Source organism: Coregonus clupeaformis, chromosome 1, assembly GCF_020615455.1.
Source record: "Coregonus clupeaformis isolate EN_2021a chromosome 1, ASM2061545v1, whole genome shotgun sequence".
NCBI classification, from domain to species: Eukaryota; Metazoa; Chordata; class Actinopteri; order Salmoniformes; family Salmonidae; genus Coregonus; species Coregonus clupeaformis.
Window position 1 is genome coordinate 68,195,525 of NC_059192.1, and position 22,352 is coordinate 68,217,876.

Genomic DNA, 22,352 nt, shown 5'->3' on the forward strand with positions numbered 1-22,352 from the left:
CCAGTATGAAAAAAAATAAAACAATAATAATGATAATAAAAATAAGAACGTCTGCTAAATGACTAAAATGTAAATGTAATAACATTTTTGACATGCGTGTTTCTGGATTTGTTTGTTGTTATTCTGTCTCTCACTGTTCAAATAAATCTACCATTAAAATTATAGACTGATCATGTCTTTGTCAGTGGGCAAACGTACAAAATCAGCAGGAGATCAAATACTTTTTCCCCCTCACTGTACCCAGAAAGACTCACAGCTGTAATCACTTGTGATTATAACATGATATTGACTCAGGGGTATGAAAAATTATGTAAATTATATATTTCTGTATTTCATTTTCAATACATTTGCAAACATTTCTAAAAACCTGGTTTCACTTTGTCATTATGGGGTATTGTGTGTAGATGGGAAAAAATTATAACATTTAATCAATTTTGAATTCAGGCTGTAACACAACATAATGTGGAATACGTCAAGGGGTATGAATACTTTCTGAAGGCACTGTATATTTAATATCTTTAAAATGAAATATTGTCTCCTCGAGAAATTTGACATTACAGTATTCAGACGTAGCCTACAAACGTCTATTGAAAAGGTGATCCATCTGTTCTATCGTTAAACTGCACTTCGGATCGGATCGCATAGAGCAAAATACTTGAAATAGCTTAACTATTTACTACTGTGAAGTGGGTCCAATTAAATTGTACGAATGATAGCCTATCCTAACTTGTTTTAGGTCTATAGGCTATTTCGCAAGTACGAAACCATCACAGTCAGAAAAGGTGAGGAATGTATTCTGCAATGATCATGGAAATGAAATAAATAATAGGAAATATTTGCCTATTTCTAATTACTTTAGAATACAATGATAAAATACATGTATTTTCGCTCTTCTCACTAACGACAAATGATTGCATCTTGTTATTATATTTAGCTACCTGTTTTTTGTTATGAATAAGAGTGTCATCATATATTCCTGACATATATTCCCGATACTTTTGCCTTCTTGCAATACAATACTTCAATCAATAGAAACTGTGCGTACGCATGGCCTAAAGTGAGAGGATGAGCACATTTCCATGTCCAGTTTTTATAAATTCCAACTTTTGCATGAAAACTTGCGCACGCATGTTTTCAGGCATATTTTGTGCATGCACAACGTTTATAAATGGGCCCCTGATGAGGCTGGGTCCCAAGTGTGTTCACCACAAAGAATACTTAGTATTTGTAAACTAATGTTATAATCTTTCTTGTCATCAGAAAAGTTCAGTGAAGGTACAGTGAGCTACTGGCAGCTAGTTGCAAGGAAGTCACTGTGCATTGTATGATAAATTACTGACATCTGATTACCAGTTAGGTTGCCAGTTAAGCTGCCAGTAAGTTACAGGCAGTTAGTTGCCAGTGATTTACTAGCAGTTACTGGCTATTACGCTACTGTGAATTGTACAATAACTTACTGACAGCTGGTTGCCAATTAGGTCAAGCAAACTTCACAGCAACTTCCAGGCAACTAACTGTCATTAAGTTACTGTGAAATTCACAGTAACCTCTTAACAGTGCAGCTCTTTAATATCACATGCGCTTACAAATTCTGCAGAACTGACAGTGTTAAAAGAGGTGCTCAACCTTTGACAACATAACCATCAACCACACATACATACACATATTTTAGATCACCCCCCAAATATGCTAATGAGCCTTAATGGTACATTACCCCCACCTACGTTTCAAAGCACAGTGAATACCTTTTATTTACCATTATACTAGATTATCTGTACCCTAAAAGGAACCGACCAATACCATGTAAAGGTACCTTATGTGTACCTTTTACCTTTTTGTACCCCAGGAACAACAATGTGGTCTAACTGTACCCTAATTTTGGGAGTGTGTTGATATACACTGCTCAAAAAAATAAAGGGAACACTTAAACAACACAATGTAACTCCAAGTCAATCACACTTCTGTGAAATCAAACTGTCCACTTAGGAAGCAACACTGATTGACAATACATTTCACATGCTGTTGTGCAAATAGAATAGACAACAGGTGTAAATTATAGGCAATTAGCAAGACACCCCCAATAAAGAAGTGGTTCTGCAGGTGGTGACCACAGACCACTTCTCAGTTCCTATGCTTCCTGGCTGATGTTTTGGTCACTTTTGAATGCTGGCGGTGCTTTCACTCTAGTGGTAGCATGAGACGGAGTCTACAACCCACACAAGTGGCTCAGGTAGTGCAGCTCATCCAGGACGGCACATCAATGCGAGCTGTGGCAAGAAGGTTTGCTGTGTCTGTCAGCGTAGTGTCCAGAGCATGGAGGCGCTACCAGGATACAGGCCAGTACATCAGGAGACGTGGAGGAGGCCGAAGGAGGGCAACAACCCAGCAGCAGGACCTCTACCTCCGCCTTTGTGCAAGGAGGAGCAGGAGGAGCACTGCCAGAGCCCTGCAAAATGACCTCCAGCAGGCCACAAATGTGCATGTGTCTGCTAAAACGGTCAGAAACAGACTCCATGAGGGTGGTATGAGGGCCCAACGTCCACAGGTGGGGGTTGTGCTTACAGCCCAACACCGTGCAGGACGTTTGGCATTTGCCAGAGAACACCAAGATTGGCAAATTCGCCACTGGCGCCCTGTGCTCTTCACAGATGAAAGCAGGTTCACACTGAGCACATGTGACAGACGTGACAGAGTCTGGAAACGCTGTGGAGAACGTTCTGCTGCCTGCAACATCCTCCAGCATGAACGGTTTGGCGGTGGGTCAGTCATGGTGTGGGGTGGCATTTCTTTGGGGGGCCGCACAGCCCTCCATGTGCTCGCCAGAGGTAGCCTGACTGCCATTAGGTACCGAGATGAGATCCTCAGACCCCTTGTGAGACCATATGCTGATGCGGTTGGCCTGGGTTCCTCCTAATGGAAGACAATGCTAGACCTCATGTGGCTGGAGTGTGTCAGCAGTTCCTGCAAGAGGAAGGCATTGATGCTATGGACTGGCCCGCCTGTTCCCCAGACCTGAATCCAATTGAGCACATCTGGGACATCATGTCTCGCTCCATCCACCAACGCCACGTTGCACCACAGACTGTCCAGGAGTTGGCGGATGCTTTAGTCCAGGTCTGGGAGGAGATCCCTCAGGAGACCATCCGCCACCTCATCAGGAGCATGCCCAGGCGTTGTAGGGAGGTCATACAGGCATGTGGAGGCCACACACACTACTGAGCCTCATTTTGACTTGTTTTAAGGACATTACATCAAAGTTGGATCAGCCTGTAGTGTGGTTTTCCACTTTAATTTTGAGGGTGACTCCAAATCCAGACCTCCATGGGTTGATACATTTGATTTCCATTGATCATTTTTGTGTGATTTTGTTGTTAGCACATTCAACTATGTAAAGAAAAAAGTATTTAATAAGATTATTTCATTCATTCAGATCTAGGATGTGTTGTTTAAGTGTTCCCTTTATTTTTTTGAGCAGTGTATGTTCTTGGTGGCACTGCTGAAACATTAATGTACTGCCGCCCAAAAGCTTGCAAGTTCAAATCCCCAATGCATTTACACACACTTTACATCAAGTGTCCCTGAGCACTGCTATTTTTTACATTGGTGTTGGCAGATAATCGGACAATTATTGACTTGATTCTGGGCAACTTTTAGCAAAGTGTAGAAATGTATTCTTGCCATTAAATGTCACGATGTCCACCGAGGCTGCCCCTCCTCCTTGTTCGGGCAGGCTTCGGCATTCGTCGTCACCAGAGTACTAGCTACTGCCGATCTCATTCTCATCAATCCACTTGTCATGTCTTGTCAATCACACACACCTGGTGCTCATTCCCCTAATTAGTATGTGTATAAGTGTTCCCTCTGTTCCCCTTGTCTTTGTGAGTGATTGTTTATTGTGAGAGCATGTTAGCTCGGTTGAGCTACTCAACATTGTATTTATACCAAGGTGGATGTTTTCCCTTGAGCTTGTTCCTTTTGACGCTTGGGGTGTTTGATATATGTGAAAACACAACGAAGGCTGGTCTATACTTTTTTTCCAGACTAATATGACTGTACCACTAGAATAGATCAGTGGAATAAATACACAGTGAATAACGGATAATTAATAACGAGTAAAAATAATGGCTATACACAGGGAGTACCAGTAAGGAGTCGATGTGCAGGGGTACAAGGTAATTGAGGTAGATATGTACATATAGGTAGGGGTAAAGTGACTAGGCAACAGGATAGATCATAGACTGAGCTGAAAATAGTCTGGGTAGCCATTTGATTAGAAGTTCAGGAGTCTTATGGCTTGGGGGTAGAAGCTGTTTAGAAGCCTCTTGGACCTAGACTTGGCGCTCCGGTACCGCTTGCCGTGCGGTAGCAGAGAGAACAGTCTATGACTAGGGTGGCTGGAGTCTTTGACAATATTTAGGGCCTTCCTCTGACACCGCCTGGTATAGAGGTCCTGGATGGCAGGAAGCTTGGCCCCAGTGATGTACTGGGCCGTACCCACTACCCTCTGTAGTGCCTTGCGGTGGAGGCCGAGCAGTTGCCATACCAGGCAGTGATGCAACCAGTCAGGATGCTCTCGATGGTGCAGCTGTAGAACCTTTTGAGGATCTGAGGACCCATGCCAAATCTTTTCAGTCTCCTTAGGGGGAATATGCTTTGTCGTGCTCTCTTCACGGCTGTCTTGGTGTGCTTGGACCATGTTAGTTTGTTGGTAATGTGGACACCTGCCCCACTCCAGCCCCGTCGATGAGAATGGGGGCGTGCTCGGTCTTCTTCTTTTTCCTGTAGTCCACAATCATCTCCTTTGTCTTGATCACGTTGAGGGAGAGGTTGTTATCCTGGCACCACACGGACAGATCTCTGACCTCCTCCCTATAGGCTGTCTTGTCGTTGTCTGTGATCAGGCCTACCACTGTTGTGTCATCTGAAAACTTAATGATGGTGTTGGAGTCATGCCTGGCCATGCAGTCATGAGTGAACAGGGAGTACAGGAGGGGACTGAGCATGTACCCCTGAGGGGCCCCGTGTTGAGGATCAGTGTGGCGGATGTGTTGTTACCTACCCTTACCACCTGGGGGCGGCCCATCAGGAAGTCCAGGATCCAGATGCAGAGGGTTTAGTCCCAGGGTCCTTAGCTTAGTGATGAGCTTTGAGGGCACTATGGTGTTGAACGCTGAGCTGTAGTCAATGAATAGCATTCTCACATAGGTGTTCCTTTTGTCCAGGTGTGAAAGGGCAGTGTGGAGCGCAATAGAGATTGCATCATCTGTGGATCTTTTGGGGCGATATGCAAATTGGAGTGGGTCTAGGGTTTCTGGGATAATGGTGTTGATGTGAGCCATGACCAGCCTTTCAAAGCACTTCATGGCTACAGACGTGGGTGCTATGGGTCGGTTGTCATTTAGGAAGGTTACCTTAGTGTTCTTAGGCACAGGGACTATGGTGGTCTGCTTGAAACATGTTGGTATTACAGACTCAGACAGGGAGAGGTTGAAAATGTCAGTGAAGACACTTGCCAGTTGGTCAGCGCATGCTCGGAGTACACGTCCTGGTAATCCGTCTGGCCCTACGGCCTTGTGAATGTTGACCTGTTTAAAGGTCTTACTCACAACTGCTACGGAGAGCGTCATCACACAGTCATCCGGAACAGCTAATGCTCTCATGCATGTTTCAGTGTTACTTGCCTCGAAGCGAGCATAGAAGTAATTTAGCTCATATGGTAGGCTCGTGTCACTGGGCAGCTCGCGGCTGTGCTTCCCTTTGTAGTCAGTAATAGTTTGTAAGCCCCGCCACATCTGACGAGTATCGGAGCTGGTGTAGTACGATTCGATCTTAGTCCTGTATTGACTCTTTGCCTGTTTGATGGTTCGTCGGAGGGCATAGTGGGATTTCTTATAAGCTTCCGGGTTAGAGTCCCGCTCTTTGAAAGCGGCAGCTCTACCCTTTAGCTCAGTGCGGATGTTGCCTGTAATCCATGGCTTCTGGTTGGGGTATGTATGTACAGTCACTGTGGGGACGACGTCATCGATGCACTTATTGATGAAGCCAGTGACTGATGTGGTGTACTCCTCATTGCCATCGGAAAAATCCCGCAACATATTCCAGTCTGTGCTAGCAAAACAGTCCTGTAGCTTAGCATCTGCTTCATCTGACCACTTTTTTATTGACCGAGATACAGGTGCTTCCTGCTTTAGTTTAGATTGTAAACAGGAATCAGGAGGATATAATTATGGTCAGATTTTCCAAATGGAGGGTGAGGGAGAGCTTTGTATGCGTCTCCGTGTGTGGATGTGAGTGCCATGGGGCGATAGTCATTTAGGCAGGTTACCTTGGGCACAAAACTATGGTGGTCTGCTTGAAACAAGTTGGTATTATAGACTGGGTAAGGGAAAGGTTGAAAATGTCAGTAAAGACACTTGCCATCTGGTCAGGTCAGCGCATGCTTTGAGTATGTGTCTTACCCGAGGCGAATATTAACCTGTTAACCTTACTCACATCGGCTACGGAGAGCGAGATCACACAGTCGTCCTGAAAAGCTGGTGCTCTCATGCATGGTTCAGTGTTGCTTGTCTCAAAGCGTTTAGCTCATCTGGTAGGCTTGAGTCACTGGGCAGCTCACTGCTGGTTTCCCTTTGTAATCTGTGATAGTTTGCAAACCCTGCCACATTCCTCGAGCGTCAGAACCGGCGTAGTAGTATTCTTTCTTAGTCCTGTATTGACGCTTTGCCTGTTTGATGGCTCGTTGGAGGTCGTAGCGGGATTTCTCATAAGCGTCCAGATTAGTGTCCCACTCCTTGAATAGCGGCAGATCTAGCCTTCAGCTCAGTGTGGATGTTGCCTGTAATCCATGGGTTCTGGTTGGGGTATGTACGTACAGTACGTACCGGTGACTGTGGGGACGACGACGTCGATGCACTTATTAATGAAGCCGTGACTGATGTGGTAAACTCCTCAATGTTATTGGATGAATCCCAGAACATATTCCAATCTGTGCTAGCGAAACAGCCCGGACAACTTCCGTATTGAGCGCGTCACTGGTACTTCCTGTTTGAGTTTTTGCTTGTAAGCAGGAAGATAGAGTTATGGTCTGATTTACCAAATGGAGTGTGAGGGAGGGCCCTGTGTGTGGAGTAAAAGTGATCTAGAGTTTTGTCGCCTCTAGTTGCACAGGTAACATGCCGGTAAATGTGGTAAAACAGATTTCAGTTTCTCTGCAATAAAATCACCGGCCATCAGAAACGGCACCTCTTGTTTGCTTATGGCCCTATACAACTCGTTGAGTGCGGTCTTAGTGCCAGCATCAGTTAGTGGTGATAAATAGACAGCTACGAAAAATATAGATGAAATATAGATGGTCTGCAGTTTATCATTAGGTATTCTAAATCAGCCAAGCCAAAACTCAAGACTTCCTTAACATTAGAGATTGCACACCAGCTGTTGACAGGGAAGGGACAGGGCAGGGACTCACCGTTCATGGCCGAGTCATAGGGATGGGCCTCCTCGTAATATCCCTCCTGAAGCTCCAAGCAGGCCGGGGCTGGGGCAGAGGGCTGGAGGAAGGGCTCTCTCCCTACATCAACCTGAGAGAGAAGGAGAGAAGGAGGCAGGGAAGGAGGAGGGAGAGAGAAGGATAGGAGGAGAGATAGAGGGAGGTCAGGTTTCTTCTATTTTCTCTTGTACTCTATCTCAGGGTTTCCCAAACTCGGTCCTGGTGCACCCCCCTGGGTGCACGTTTTTCGGAAACCCTGCTCTCTCTCACAAAATTGAATTACACACACACACACCTCCATTAAAAAATTTAAAAATCTGGGGGTTCCCCTGAAGCACAATGATTGGTCAAAGCACCTATCTCTCGACTGGGCTCTCCTTTCTGAGTAAGAGGGGGGAATTTCACATGTAACAAATCCTCCTCTGACCTTACCCTCTGCCTGGACTAGGATGGGAATTCCACACGTGTTTGCCTTGGGGAGGTAATGCAGCACACAGCACAGGCTGGGCTACCTAGCTACCTATCCCCAGGGGTCCAGTCATCTACTATTCACACTGTTATAACATCCCCTCAGGCAAGCTGTTTGCTGAGTTTCTCCACAACGTCTACTGCTTGAACCACTTACTGCCTGGCCAGACTTGTCATTACATGAGGATGGATATATAGTAATAATTAAGACATTCTCGTCTTCCGTCAAAACAAATTGTTTGAAAGGTCCCAAACAGTCATTCTGATTCCCATTTAAAATAGCCTTTTGAGTGACTTAAATATCACCCATAATATTTTTGGGGGATAGAAATGCCCAAAATTTGAGGGCTAACGACCAGGAAGTTTGAAAAGACAGGCAGAGTGGGTGGGGTGCTTATATTCATGAGCTCTCCTTGACTGACAGCTCTTTGAACTGCCTATGTCAGGAAACTTGGATGCAGTGAGCAGTGTTGCAGTAAAATAATCTCAAACTAATTTGGTGATACACAAAGCAACTCAAACATTGAAATTGCATCAATTATGTAATTTATTTTATACATATTCCATTTGGCATGTCTCTTGTGATGAAATACACAGCAGCACTGACAGATGTCTTGACATGACAACTGCGTCTGAGTTTTTAAAGACCCTTCCTGCCCCTTTTGTTCTATGCTGGCTGAAGACCTAGATAGCCAGTAACTAGCTAACACCAGACACAGATAAAAGGGGAAACATATACATATATTTGCTATAGATTAATAGTGTAAACTTTGAATTATATTTGCTGACACCCTACAGTCAAATGTTGGCACCAGTAGAGTAGCTCTCTAGCTATATAAACCACGCCCCTCTGCAAACACACCTTCTGCGATGTGGGTTACAAGGCGGGATTTATTTAAATTAGGTAAGGGAATATCATGTTACCACTGGTGTATTAAAATTTGAGTTAGGGTGATGTCACCCTATCCCCTTAATAATCCCGCCTCCTGAGTCCAAGTGTTTGACATGGGGGAGAGGACCAGTAACTTTATGATCAAACATTATGAATCAACAGTAATTTTTCATACTTTGGTCATCATACTTTGATCTGGTTTAGGGCTGACCCCATTTAGTAGACTGGTCGATTGCTTGGTCGATAGGCTGTTAGTCAACCGAGATTTCTTTAGTCGAGCAGTAGCAAAAATATATATATACAGTACCAGTCAAAAGTTTGGACACACCCACTCATTCCAGGGTTTTTCTTTATTTTTTACTATTTTCTACATTGTAGAATAATAGTGAAGACATCAAAACTATGAAATAACACATATGGAATCATGTAGTAACCAAAAAGTATTAAACAAATCAAATAGCCACCCTTTGCTTTGATGACAGCTTGCACACTCTTGGCATTCTCTCAACCAGCTTCATGAGGTAGTCACCTGGAATTCATTTCAATTAACAGGTGTGCCTTCTTAAAAGTTAATTTGTGGAATTTATTTCCTTCTTAATGTGTTTGAGCCAATCAGTTGTGTTGTGACAAGGTAGGGGGGTATACAGAAGATTGCCCTATTTGGTAAAAGACCAAGTCCATATTATAGCAAGAACAGCTCAAATAAGCAAAGAGAAACGGCAGTCCATCATTACTTTAAGACATGAAGGTCAGTCAATAAGGAACATTTCAAGAACTTTGAAAGTTTCTTTAAGTGCAGTCGTAAAAACAATCAAGAGCTATGATGAAACTGGCTCTCATTAGGACCACCACAGAAATGGAAGACCCAGAGTTTCCTCTGCTGCAGAGGATAAGCTCATTAGAGTTACGAGCCTCAGAAATTGCAGCCCAAATATATGCTTCACAGAGTTCAACTAACAGACACATCTCAACATCAACTGTTCAGAGGAGACTGTGTGAATCAGGCCTTGCTGCAAAGAAACCACTACTAAAGGACACCAATAAAAAGAAGAGACATGCTTGGGCCAAGAAACACGAGCAATGGACATTAGACCAGTGGAAATGTGTCCTTTGGTCTGGAGTCCAAATTGGAGATTTTTGGTTCAAACCACTGTGTCTTTGTGAGATGCGGTGTGGGTGAACGGATGATCTCTGCATGTGTATTTCCCAGCGTAAAGCATGGAGGAGGAGGTGTTATGTGTGGGGTTGCTTTGCTGGTGACATTATCAGTGATTTATTTAGAATTCAAGGCACACTTAACCAGCATGGCTACCACAGCATTCTGCAGCGATACGCCATCCCATCTGGTTTGGGCTTAGTGGGACTATCATTTGTTTTTCAACAGGACAATGACCCAACACCTCCAGGCTGTGTAAGGGCTATTTGACCAAGAAGGCGTGCTGCATCAGATGACCTGGCTTCCACAATCCCCCGACCTCAACCCAATTGAGATGGATTGGGATGAGTCGGACCGCAGAGTGAAGGAAAAGCGGCCAACAAGTGCTCAGCATATGTGGGAACTCCTTCAAGACTGTTGGAAAAGTATTCCAGGTGAAGCTACACCCAAATGAGGGTTCATCCACCTCTGGCCTGCTAGCGCCCCTACCTCTACGGAAGCACAGTTCCCGCTCAGCCCAGTCAAAGCGATTCGCTGCTCTGGCACCCCAATGGTGGAACAAGGTCCCCCACGACACCAGGACAGCGGAGTCACCTGACCACCTTCCAGAGACACTTGAAACCCTACCTCTTTAAGGAATACCTGGAATAGTATAAAAGTAATCCTTATACCCCCCATCCCCCACCCCCCATAAAAAAATAAAAAAGTGGTTTTCCCACTGGCTATCATACATTGAATGCACCAATTTGTAAGTCGCTCTGGATAAGAGTGTCTGCTAAATGATGTAAATGTAAATGTGTTCTAAAACATTTGACTGGTAGTGTATTTATGACTATGCCAGAAATACTCATATCTGGCTATACATTGCTTTGACCTAGCTAGTTAACGTTATCAACCAGAGAGACATGTCTTAACTACAATTCCTAGCTAGTTGTCTAATGCTGGCTGTAAACAGCCGAGTTGACTTCCTATTTTAAAAGGCCTTGATGAGCAGAATAACTAGCTAGCTAGTTAATAAGGATCTGACCCTTTTTTTTTCAATTTTCGCCTAAAATGACATACCCAAATCTAACTGCCTGTAGCTCACGACCTGATGCGAGGATATGCATATTCTTGATACCATTTGAAAGGAAACACTTTGAAGTCTGTGGAAATGTAAAAATAATGTAGGACAATATAACACATTAGATCTGGTAAAAGAGAATACAAACAAAAAACCATACGTTATTATTTTTTATTTATATCATCTTTGAAATGCAAGAGAAAGGAAGCAATATAATATTGCTAAATTGGCCAATAGATGGCAGCATTGTGCGTGCAAAGTTTCAGGTTGATCCAGTAAAGCATTGCAATACTGGATACATTTTCAAGTATATACAGTTGAAGTCGGAAGTTTACATACACCTTAGCCAAATACATTTAAACTCAGTTTTTCACAATTCCTGACATTTAATCCTAATAAAAATTCCCTCTCTTAGGTCAGTTAGGATCACCACTTTATTTTAAGAATGTGAAATGTCAGAATAATAGTAGAGAGAATTATTTATTATTATTTATTTCTTTCTTTCAACACATTCCCAGTGGGTCAGAAGTGTACATACACTCAGTTAGTATTTGGTAGCATTGCCTTTAAATTGTTTAACTTGGGTCAAACGTTTCAGGTAGCCTTCCACAAGCTTCCCACAATAAGTTGGGTGAATTTTGGCCCATTCCTCCCGACAGAGCTAGTGTAACTGAGTCAGGTTTGTAGGCCTCCTTGCTCACTCACACACGCTTTTTCAGTTCTGCCCACACATTTCCTATAGGATTGAGGTCAGGGCTTTGTGAAGGCCACTCCAATACTTTGACTTTGTTGTCCTTAAGACATTTTGCCACAACTTTGGAAGTATGCTTGGGGTCAATGTCCATTTGGAAGATTCATTTGCAACCAAGCTTTAACTTCCTGACTGATGTCTTGAGATGTTGCTTCAATATATCCACATAATTTTCCTTCCTCATGATGCCATCTATTTTGTGAAGTGCACCAGTCCCCCCTGCAGCAAAGCACCCCCACAGCATGATGCTGCCACCCCTGTGCTTCACGGTTGGGATGGTGTTCTTCAGCTTGCAAGCCCCCTTTTTCCTCCAAACATAATGATGGTCATTATGCCCAAACAGTTCTATTTTTGTTTCATCAGACCAGAGGACATTTCTCAAAAAAAATACGATCTTTGTCCCCATGTGCAGTTGCAAACCGTAGTCTGGCTTTTTTATGGCGGTTTTGGAGCAGTGGCTTCTTCCTTGCTGAGCGGCCTTTCAGGTTATGTCGATATAGGACTCATTTTAATGTGGATATAGATACTTTTGTACCTGTTTCCTCCAGCATCTTCACAAGGTCCTTTGCTGTTGTTCTGGGATTGATTTGCACTTTTCGCACCAAAGTAATTTCATCTCTAGGAGACAGAACGCGTCTCCTTCCTGAGCGGTATGACGGCTGCGTGGTCCCATGGTGTTTATACTTGCATACTATTGTTTGTACAGGTGAACGTGGTACCTTCAGGCGTTTGGAAATTGCTCCCAAGGATGAACCAGACTTGTGGAGGTCTACCATTTTTTTCTGAGGTCTTGGCTGATTTCTTTTGATATTCCCATGATGTCAAGCATAGAGGCACTGAGTTTGAAGGTAGGCCTTGAAATACATCCACAGGTACACCTCCAATTGACTCAAATTATGTCAATTAGCCTATCAGAAGCTTCTAAGCCATGACATCATTTTCTGGAATTTTCCAAGCTGTTTAAAGACACAGTCAATTTAGTGTATGTAAACTTCTGACCCACTGGAATTGTGACACAGTGAATTATACGTGAAATAATCTGCTGTAAACAATTGTTTACACAAAGTAGATGTCCAAACCGACTTGCCAAAACTATAGTTTGTTAACAAGAAATTTGTGGAGTGGTTGAAAAACAAGTTTTAATGACTCCAACCTAAGTGTATGTAAACTTCCGACTTCAACTGTAACTATAGAGAACATACAAAAATTATATGGTAATACAAAATGTAAGTTTACACACTCCCAGGAATGTCATACATGATGGATCTTTAGCTTATACACTAACTTTCACACATCTAGATGGCCGGGCGGGGTGGGTGTGGAGCCAGAGACAGCAGGGGTTCAAACTGTAGAACCCAGTTCCTACATTTTAATATATGAATTGATTTTATCAAACAAAACTATGCTACATTGTATCTCTGGGACCCTCAGGATGACAGATCAGAGCAAGATTACTGAATGTAAGTGCATTATTTACCTTTAAAGGTGGATATATCAAACCAGTCACTGTGATACGTTTTTTGTTGTTGTGCACTCTCCTCAAACAATAGCATGGTATTTTCTCACTGTAATAGCTACTGTAAATTGGACAGTGCAGCAGTTAGATTAACAAGAATTTAAGCTTTCTGCCCATATAAGACATGTCTATGTCCTGAAAAGTTTGCTGTTACTTACAACAGTCATGCTAATCACATTATCGCACGTTAGCTCAACCGTCCCATATACGGGACACCGATCCCGTAGAGGTTCATTAACGTTAATATTTGAAACCATCCAGTCCTATGATTAAATGTCTTTCATTAACAAAGTGTTACTTGTTTCAGGCAGTGTAGATCTGATATGATGTTTTCTTTACCACGTTTTCTAGATCAAGGATATCCACCTGTAATCCACCAATACATTTGAAAGTACAGTACAACCCCAATCAAATTAAGTACAGACTAAAATATTTTTTTTTACTTTGACCCTTTACTCAATATTGTAATATTGTTATAACATGATGTTCTACTGGAAACCTGCCTTTATTTATGTACTTGGGTGTGTGTAATAATGTATACATCTCCCTCCAATGCCACACCCTCAGGTGTGAGCCTGCTTTGAGAAGGTTCTGGAGGAGGTGACCCGCTTCACCCCTCGCTACATGGAGAAGATAGAGTCTATCTTTGACCAATGACAGGAGTAGGAGAGGAAGAGGATCAGCAATGATCCGCAATGGATGCCACCAACAATAAGAGGTAGGCTACACCTGCAGTTAGACTGTTATTAGGTGGGTGTGTGTGGATGTGGGTGGTCTTTCTTAATCTCATCTCTCACTGATCATTTCTGCCATGCCCTGATCTCTCATTCCCCCTCTCTCTCCCTCCCCTTTCTATCGTTCTCTCTCTCCACCTTTTCTCTCTCTAAGTGTGAAAGCTGTGTATAATGAGCTGTAGATAGTTGTGTATCGACCAACAATGTGACCATTATTAGACTGCTAAAGGGTTATATATTGGACAGGCCTGCCTTGTTGTTCAATGGAGTCTAATGGAACCTCTCTTTCAGGAGTGGACACCAGAAAAGAAAAGAAAAAAAGGGGAGAAAGAGGTAGAGGCACAGAAAGGCACAATAGAGGTGAGCATGTCTCCATCTGTCTTTATGACCTCATACTACAGTATAACTCTATCTCAATTATGCTAAGTAGTTGGAGTCATTCAGTACTAATTTACCATCTTTTATTTTATTTTATATATTTAACCTTTAAACAGGGAGTCACATTGAGATTTAAAATATATTTTACAAGAGAGCCCTGTATACATTACAATAAAACAGAATAATAAAACAACATACACATATGTGTATAAAACAATATAATTCAGCACACAATAAACAAACAAAAAAACATATTTAATAAAAGCAATCACTGTCACGATCGCTGACAGATGAAGCGGACCAAGGCGCAGCGTGATAAGCGTACATTCTTTATTTACTTAACACACGATCAAAACAATAAACAAATGATACGTGAAGTCCTAGGTTACAACACAAAACCTTACGGAACAAGATCCCACAAAGTAACATGCCAACAGGCTGCCTAAGTATGGTCCCCAATCAGAGACAACGAGCTACAGCTGCCTCTGATTGGGAACCACCCTGGCCAACATAGATCAAAACGAACTAGAACCAAAAACATAGAAAACAAAACATAGAAAATCCACACCCTGGCTCAACAATTAAGAGTCCCCAGAGCCAGGGCGTGACAGTACCCCCGCCCCCAAAGGCGCGGACTGCGAGCGCGCCACACCAACACAACAGGGTAGGGGCCGGGTGGGCATTCCGCCTCGGAGGCGGATCCGGCTCCGGGCGTGACCACCACTCTCTCTCTACCCCCCCGTTGCGCCCCTGGTCTGGTCTGGCCCCGCTGGCCGGAGCTGGACTGAACACCGGTGGAGCGGATTGCTCTGGCTCCGGAGTGGAGCAGCTGACCGGTGCCGGACCAGGCACCGGTGGAACAGGCACGGGCCGTGCCGGACTGACGACGTGCACCACTGGCTTGGTGCGGGGAGCAGGAACGGGCCGGACCGGGCTGACGACGCGCACCACTGGCTTGGTGCGGGGAGCAGGAACAGGCCGGACCGGGCTGGCGACGCGCACCACAGGCTTGGTGCGGGGGACAGGAACAGGTTGGGCCGGACTGGGAACACACACCACTGGCCTTGTGCGGGAATCAGGAACGGGCCGGACCGGACTGGTGACACACACCACTTCCTTGGTGCGAGGAGCGGGACTGGGTTTCCTCATAAACCTCCGCTCCCTCTGCTGCCTAACCAGTTCTTCTCGCCGTGCCTCTACACTCTCCTTCTCCCTCGTGACCAATAGCCCCCGTAACCTGGTGGCCTCCTCTCCTAGTCCGCCGATTCGCCCTGTAGCTGCCTCCAGCAGCCCCGTCGTCCACGCCGTGTGCCCCCCCAATTTTTTTTTTTATTTGGGTTGCCTCTCGCGTGTCCGTCGTCGGCACGGTTGGCGCCGTTTCTCCTCTCCTGCCTGGGCATTTACTTTTGCCCATGGCCCTCTGCCCGCGAATATGTCCTCCCATGACCACCATTCGCCCACCTGAGCCATCGCCCTCTTCTCCTCCTGGGCACGCTGCTTGGTCCTCTGGTGGTGGGATCTTCTGTCACGATCGCTGACAGATGAAGCGGACCAAGGCGCAGCGTGATAAGCGTACATTGTTTATTTACTTAACACACGATCAAAACAATAAACAAACGATACGTGAAGTCCTAGGTTACAACACAAAACCTTACGGAACAAGATCCCACAAAGTAACATGCCAACAGGCTGCCTAAGTATGGTCCCCAATCAGAGACAACGAGCTACAGCTGCCTCTGATTGGGAACCACCCTGGCCAACATAGATCAAAACGAACTAGAACCAAAAACATAGAAAACAAAACATAGAAAATCCACACCCTGGCTCAACAATTAAGAGTCCCCAGAGCCAGGGCGTGACAATCACATTCAACTACATAGAGGTCCTCAATCAATCATTTAAACTGCCTGAGTGGCACCAGCACATCTGTTCCACAAATTAGAGGCAAAAAAACAAAATGCGGAGACTGAAGGGATCTCTAGTGTTATCCATTATTGAGAACGGGTTTGGTAACTTATGATTCTTAACTTAATTAATGAAGTAAGATTGCTTTGTAAATAAATAAAAGAGACCGAGGTCCATCCCATATTCTTATACAGACTACAATGATGAGTCCTAAAATTGTCCCCTGCAATAAAACATATTGCGGAATGGTAGACTGCGTCCAAGAGTTGCCACATGCATGTAAACAATATCACCAAAATCCAATACAGGGAGAAGTGTTGTTTGAACAATCTTTCTCCTATTTTCAATACTGAGGCATGATTTATTTCGATATAAAAAAACAATCTTGGATCTTAGCTTCTTAGTCAGATTTTCCATATGCGATACGAAGGACAACTTGTTATCAATCCAGACACCCAGGTACTTACAGTTGAAGTCGGAAGTTTACATACACTTAGGTTGGAGTCATTTAAACACGTTTTTCAACCACTACACACATTTCTTGTTAACAAAATATAGTTTTGGCAAGTCGGTTTGGACATCTACTTTGAGCATGACACAAGTAATTTTTCCAACAATTGTTTACAGACAGATTATTTCACTTATAATTCACTGTATCACAATTCCAGTGGGTCAGAAGTTTACATACACTAAGTTGACTGTGCCTTTAAACAGCTTGGAAAGTTCCAGAAAATTATATCATGGCTTTAGAAGCTTCTGATAGGCTAATTGTCATACTTTGAGTCAATTGGAGGTGTACCTGTGGATGTATTTCAAGGCCTACCTTCAAAGTCAGTGCCTCTTTGCTTGACATCATGGGCAAATCATTAGAAATCAGCCAAGACCTCAGAAAAACTATTGTAGACCTCCACAAGTCTGGTTCATCCTTGGGAGCAATTTCCAAACGCCTGAAGGTACCACGTTCATCTATACAAACAATAGTATGCAAGTATAAACACCATGGGACCACGCAGCCGTCATACCGCTCAGGAAGGAGACGCGTTCTGTCTCCTAGAGATGAACGTACTTTGGTGCAAAAAGTGCAAATCAATCCCAGAACAACAGCAAAGGACCTTGTGAAGATGCTGGAGAAAACGGTTACAAAAGTATCTATATCCACAGTAAAACGAGTCCTATATCGACATAACCTGAAAGGCCGCTCAGCAAGGAAGAAGTCACTGCTCCAAAACCGCCATAAAAAAGCTAGACTACGGTTTGCAACTGCACATGGGGACAAAGATCATACTTTTTGGAGAAATGTCCTCTGGTCTGATGAAACAAAAATAGAACTGTTTGGCCATAATGACCATCGTTATATTTGGAGGAAAAAGGGGGGACTTGCATGCCGAAGAACACCATCACAACTGTGAAACACGGGGGTGGCAGCATCATGCTGTGGGGGTGCTTTGCTGCATGAGGGACTGGTGCACTTCACAAAATAGATGGCATCATGAGGGAGTAAAATTGTGGATATATTGAAGCAACATCTCAAGACATCAGTCAGGAAGTTAAAGCTTGGTCGCAAATGGGTCTTCCAAATGGACAATGACCCCAAGCATACTTCCAAAGTTGTGGCAAAATGGCCTAAGGACAACAAAGTCAAGGTATATGAAAAAAAAATTAAAAATGTATGCACTCACTAACTGTAAGTCGCTCTGGATAAGAGTGTCTGCTAAAATGACTAAAATGTATTGGGGTGGCCATCACAAAGCCCTGACCTCAATCCTATAGAAAATGTATGTGGAGAACTGAAAAAGTGTGTGCGAGCAAGGAGGCCTACAAACCTGACTCAGTTACACCAGCTCTGTCAGGAGGAATGGGCCAAAATTTACCCAATTTATTGTGGGAAGCTTGTGGAAGGCTACCCGAAACGTTTGACCTAAGTTAAACAATTTAAAGGCAATGTGATTAAAGAAATAAAAGCTGAAATAAATCATTCTCTCTACTATTATTCTGACATTTCACATTCTTAAAATAAAGTGGTGATCCTAGCTGACCTAAGACAGGAAATTTATTATAGGATTAAATGTCAGGAATTGTGAAGAACTGAGTTTAAATGTATTTGGCTAAAGTGTATGTAAACTTCCGACTTCAACTGTATATTGAGAAACAAGCTCAATTTGGACAAGCTCAATTTGGATATGCAGGTCCTCAGGGTCAACATTTCATGAAATAGAGAACAGCATGAGCTTGCTTTTACTTGTATTTAACACTCATTTAAGATCTGTAAGTGATTTCTGAATTGAATCAATGTCATGCTGACGTTCACGAAAGGCCTGCTGCACTGAGGTGGCACAGGAATACAAAACTGTGTAATCTGCATAGAGATGAATGTTACCTTTTTGTACCTTTTTGAATCTCAAGAAATTCAGATTCACCCCCATCTGTGAAGATGGCCTGAGTTATGTCACTAAGATAATACTGAAACCATAAAACAGGCTGTATATCCCAGGCCTATTCTTGATAACTTCTTCAGCAAAACAGAATGATCAACAGCGTTGAATGCCTTTGACAGGCCAATAAACAAGACAGCACAGCTCTTTTTAGCATCCAAGGCATTGACAAGATCATTAACAACTAGCGTGGTTGCTGTAGTCGGACTATGTCCAGGCCTAAACCCTGATTGGTTTATATTAAAAATACAATTATCAGATAAAAAGGAACGAAGTCGTACATTAACCAAGGATTCAAGAATCTTAGCTAAACAAGGTCGTCTTGAAATTGGGTGATAGTTGTCAAGATCATATGGCACAAATGCGGATTTCCATGCTTTTGGAATACTTCCTGATAACAATGTTAAATAAAAAATGTGGGCTACTGAGCCAGCAATAAGTGGAGCTGATATGGAATCGCCCAGGTGCTTTGTTAATACGCACAAGCACGCACACATGCATGCACACACACACATATTCAATATAAACATATACAAACATATCACACACGCATGGATAGGCACATGCATGCACGCTAGCAAACGCACACACACACACACACACACACATTCTGGAGGATCTGAATGGAGCTCTTTGTGTCATGCCCAGGCCGGGGACAATGTTCACTCTGAAGGAAGAGGAAATTAATGTTCAGCCGGTTCTGTATCTGTTGGGAGAACAAGACTTTACCAGTTCAAAGGTTAAAATTAATGATCTGGCTGGTGAATCACGACAGGTCTTTATTTGAAGGGTGATGTTCTTTTTACTGATGCTTCAGCCCGCTCGCGCACACAAGCACACAGGCACATATACACTACTCAAAAGTTTGGACACACCTACTCATTCAATAATTTTTCTTAATTTTTTATATTTTTTACATTGTAAAATAATAGTGAAGACATCAAAACTATGAAATAACACATATGGAATCATGTAATAACCAAAAAAGTGTTAAACAAATTAAAATATATGTTATATTTGAGATTTTTCAAAGTAGCCACCCTTTGCCTTGATGACAGCTTTGCACACTCTTGCCATTCTCTGAACCAGCTTCACCTGGAATGCTTTTCCAACAGTCTTGAAGGAGTTCCCACATATGCTGAGCACTTGTTGGCTGCTGTTCCTTCACTCTGCGGTCCAACTCATCCCAAACCATCTCAATTAGGTTGAGGTAGGGTGATTGTGGAGGCCAGGTCATCTGATGCAGCACTCCATCACTCTCCTTGGTCAAATTGCCCTTACACAGTCTGGAGGTGTGTTTTGGGTCATTGTCCTGTTGAAAAACAAATGATAGTCCCACTAAGTGCAAACTAGATGGGATAGCGTATCGCTGCAGAATGCTGTGTTAGCCATGCTGGTTAAGTGTGCCTTGAATGCTAAATAAATCACAGACAGTGTCACCAGCAAAGTACCCCCACACCATCACACCTCCTCCTCCATGATTCAAGGTGGGAACCACAGATGTGGAGATCATCCGTTCACCTACTCTGTGTCTCACAAAGACACGGCAGTTGGAACCAACATTTTCAACTTTGGACTCATCAGACCAAAGGACAGATTTCCACCGGTCTAATGTCCATTGCTCGTGTTTCTTGGCCCAAGCAAGTCTCTTCTTCTTATTGGTGTCCTTTAGTAGTGGTTTCTTTTCAGCAATTCGACCATGAAGGCCTGATTCATGCACACTCCTCTGAACAGTTGATGTGTCTGTTACTTGAACTCTGTGAAGCATTTATTTGGGCTGCAATCTGAGATACAGTTAATTGCCGATTTCTGAGGTAGGTAACTAATGAACTTATCCTCTGCAGCAGAGGTAACTCTGGGTCTTCCTTTCCTGTGGCGGTCCTCATGAGAGCCAGTTTTATCATAGTGCTTGATGGTTTTTGCGACTGAACTTGAAGAAACTTTCAAAGTTCTTGAAATGCTCTGGATTGACTGACCATCATGTCTTAAAGTAATGATGGACTGTCGTTTCTCTTTGCTTATTTGAGCTGTTCTTGCCATAATATGGACTTGGTCTTTTACCAAATAGGGCTATCTTCTGTACACCAACCCTACCTTGTCACAACACAACTGATTGGCTCAAACGCATTAAGCAGGAAAGAAATTCCACAAATTAACTTTTAACAAGGCACACCTGTTAATTGAAATGTATTCCACGTGACTACCTCATGAAGCTGGTTGAGAGAATGCCAAGAGTGTGCAAAGCTGTCATCAAGGCAAAGGGTGGCTACTTTGAAGAATCTCAAATTTGTAAGGTGTGCTCACATGCTCCACTAAGGCAGTTATTTATCTTATAACTTGTCCTTGTGGTAAAAATGATGTGGGTAAAACAAAGAGCGAATTAAAAGTACGAATCCCGGAGCATCGTAGCACCATTAGGTGCAAAAACTTGACATACCCAGTTGCGGCCCACTTTTTGGAAACAAACCTCTAGATTTCGTCCCTACGTTATATCAGCATCGAACATGTCACCCTCCCTAGGAGAGGTGGTGACCTCCACAATTTATTGTTAAAACGAGAGGCTGCCTGGATCTTTAATTTAAAGACCCTTGCTCCCTTTGGTCTCAACGTAGACTTTGATCTGAAGCCATTCTTGTGATTCTTGTGATTTTGCTATTCATTGTAAATGTTTGTAGGCCTATGTAGCCAAATTATATATATGATCGTATGCTATCCATTCATGTTTTTTGTATGTTCTGTTTATATCTGTGAATTAACAAATGATATCAGGCCATACCAGGCCATGATTACAGACACTATATGTGTGTGTCCTTTGACACTATATAAATTAGTGACCAGCTGTCTTTGTCATTATACCCTGATGAAGACAGCTTGTCTGTCGAAACAATGGTTATTAGGTTATTAAATGATTGCATCTGAGCTCCTAGAGTGTGCGGCTCTCTTTTTCTTTTTCAAGTGTTTTACTCCGCTAGCCAGCACCTCACCTAAACAGGTGTGCGTTTCTTTCGCCTCCAGATTAAAGTTTGTTGCAGACAAGCCATGTGTAGCCAATGTGATTTATAGGATATTTATTTGTATCAGGATATTTTCTACCTGCTACAATGTTTTTATTTGTTGGCTTTATGTAGGCTATTTCTACATAGTTGGCAATGGCAATATAATGTAATGTTTAGGCTTGAAACATTTTCATTTAGATTTGGATAGAATTTTGATTAACTACATGACAATGATTTTGAGATATGAAGACATTGCTATAAATTAAATGAACTCTTTCACGAAAATGTGCATATGAAAACCATAACTGGCATGCAGATCGGTAGAAATGTAGCTGACTCCTCGTGTTGCCTATTACCGGCAACTTCAGGAGGGCAGGTAGCTTAGAGGTTAAGAGCGTTGCGCCAGTAACCGAAAGGTCGCTGGTTCTAATCCCCGAGCCGACTAGATTAAAAATCTGTCGATGTGCCCTTGAGCAAGGCACTTAACCCTAATTGCTCCTGTAAGTCGCTCTGGATAAAAGTGTCTGCTAAATGACAAAAAAGAAAAGAAAAAGAAAAAGGAGGGTAAAGGCAGA

General features: G+C 43.1%; 1 protein-coding gene across 4 annotated transcripts in view; it reads right to left on the minus strand.

Moving 5' to 3' along the window:
* The window catches only part of afap1l2 (actin filament associated protein 1-like 2), a 207,566-nt gene that overhangs the window by 63,915 nt on the left and 121,299 nt on the right, over window positions 1–22,352 (minus strand). For all 4 annotated transcript variants that reach the window (XM_045222488.1, XM_045222493.1, XM_045222487.1 and 1 more), the window contains one exon: window positions 7,466–7,577. In XM_045222488.1, the coding sequence (XP_045078423.1) occupies window positions 7,466–7,577 (112 nt within the window). The remainder of the gene's footprint in view (window positions 1–7,465; window positions 7,578–22,352) is intronic.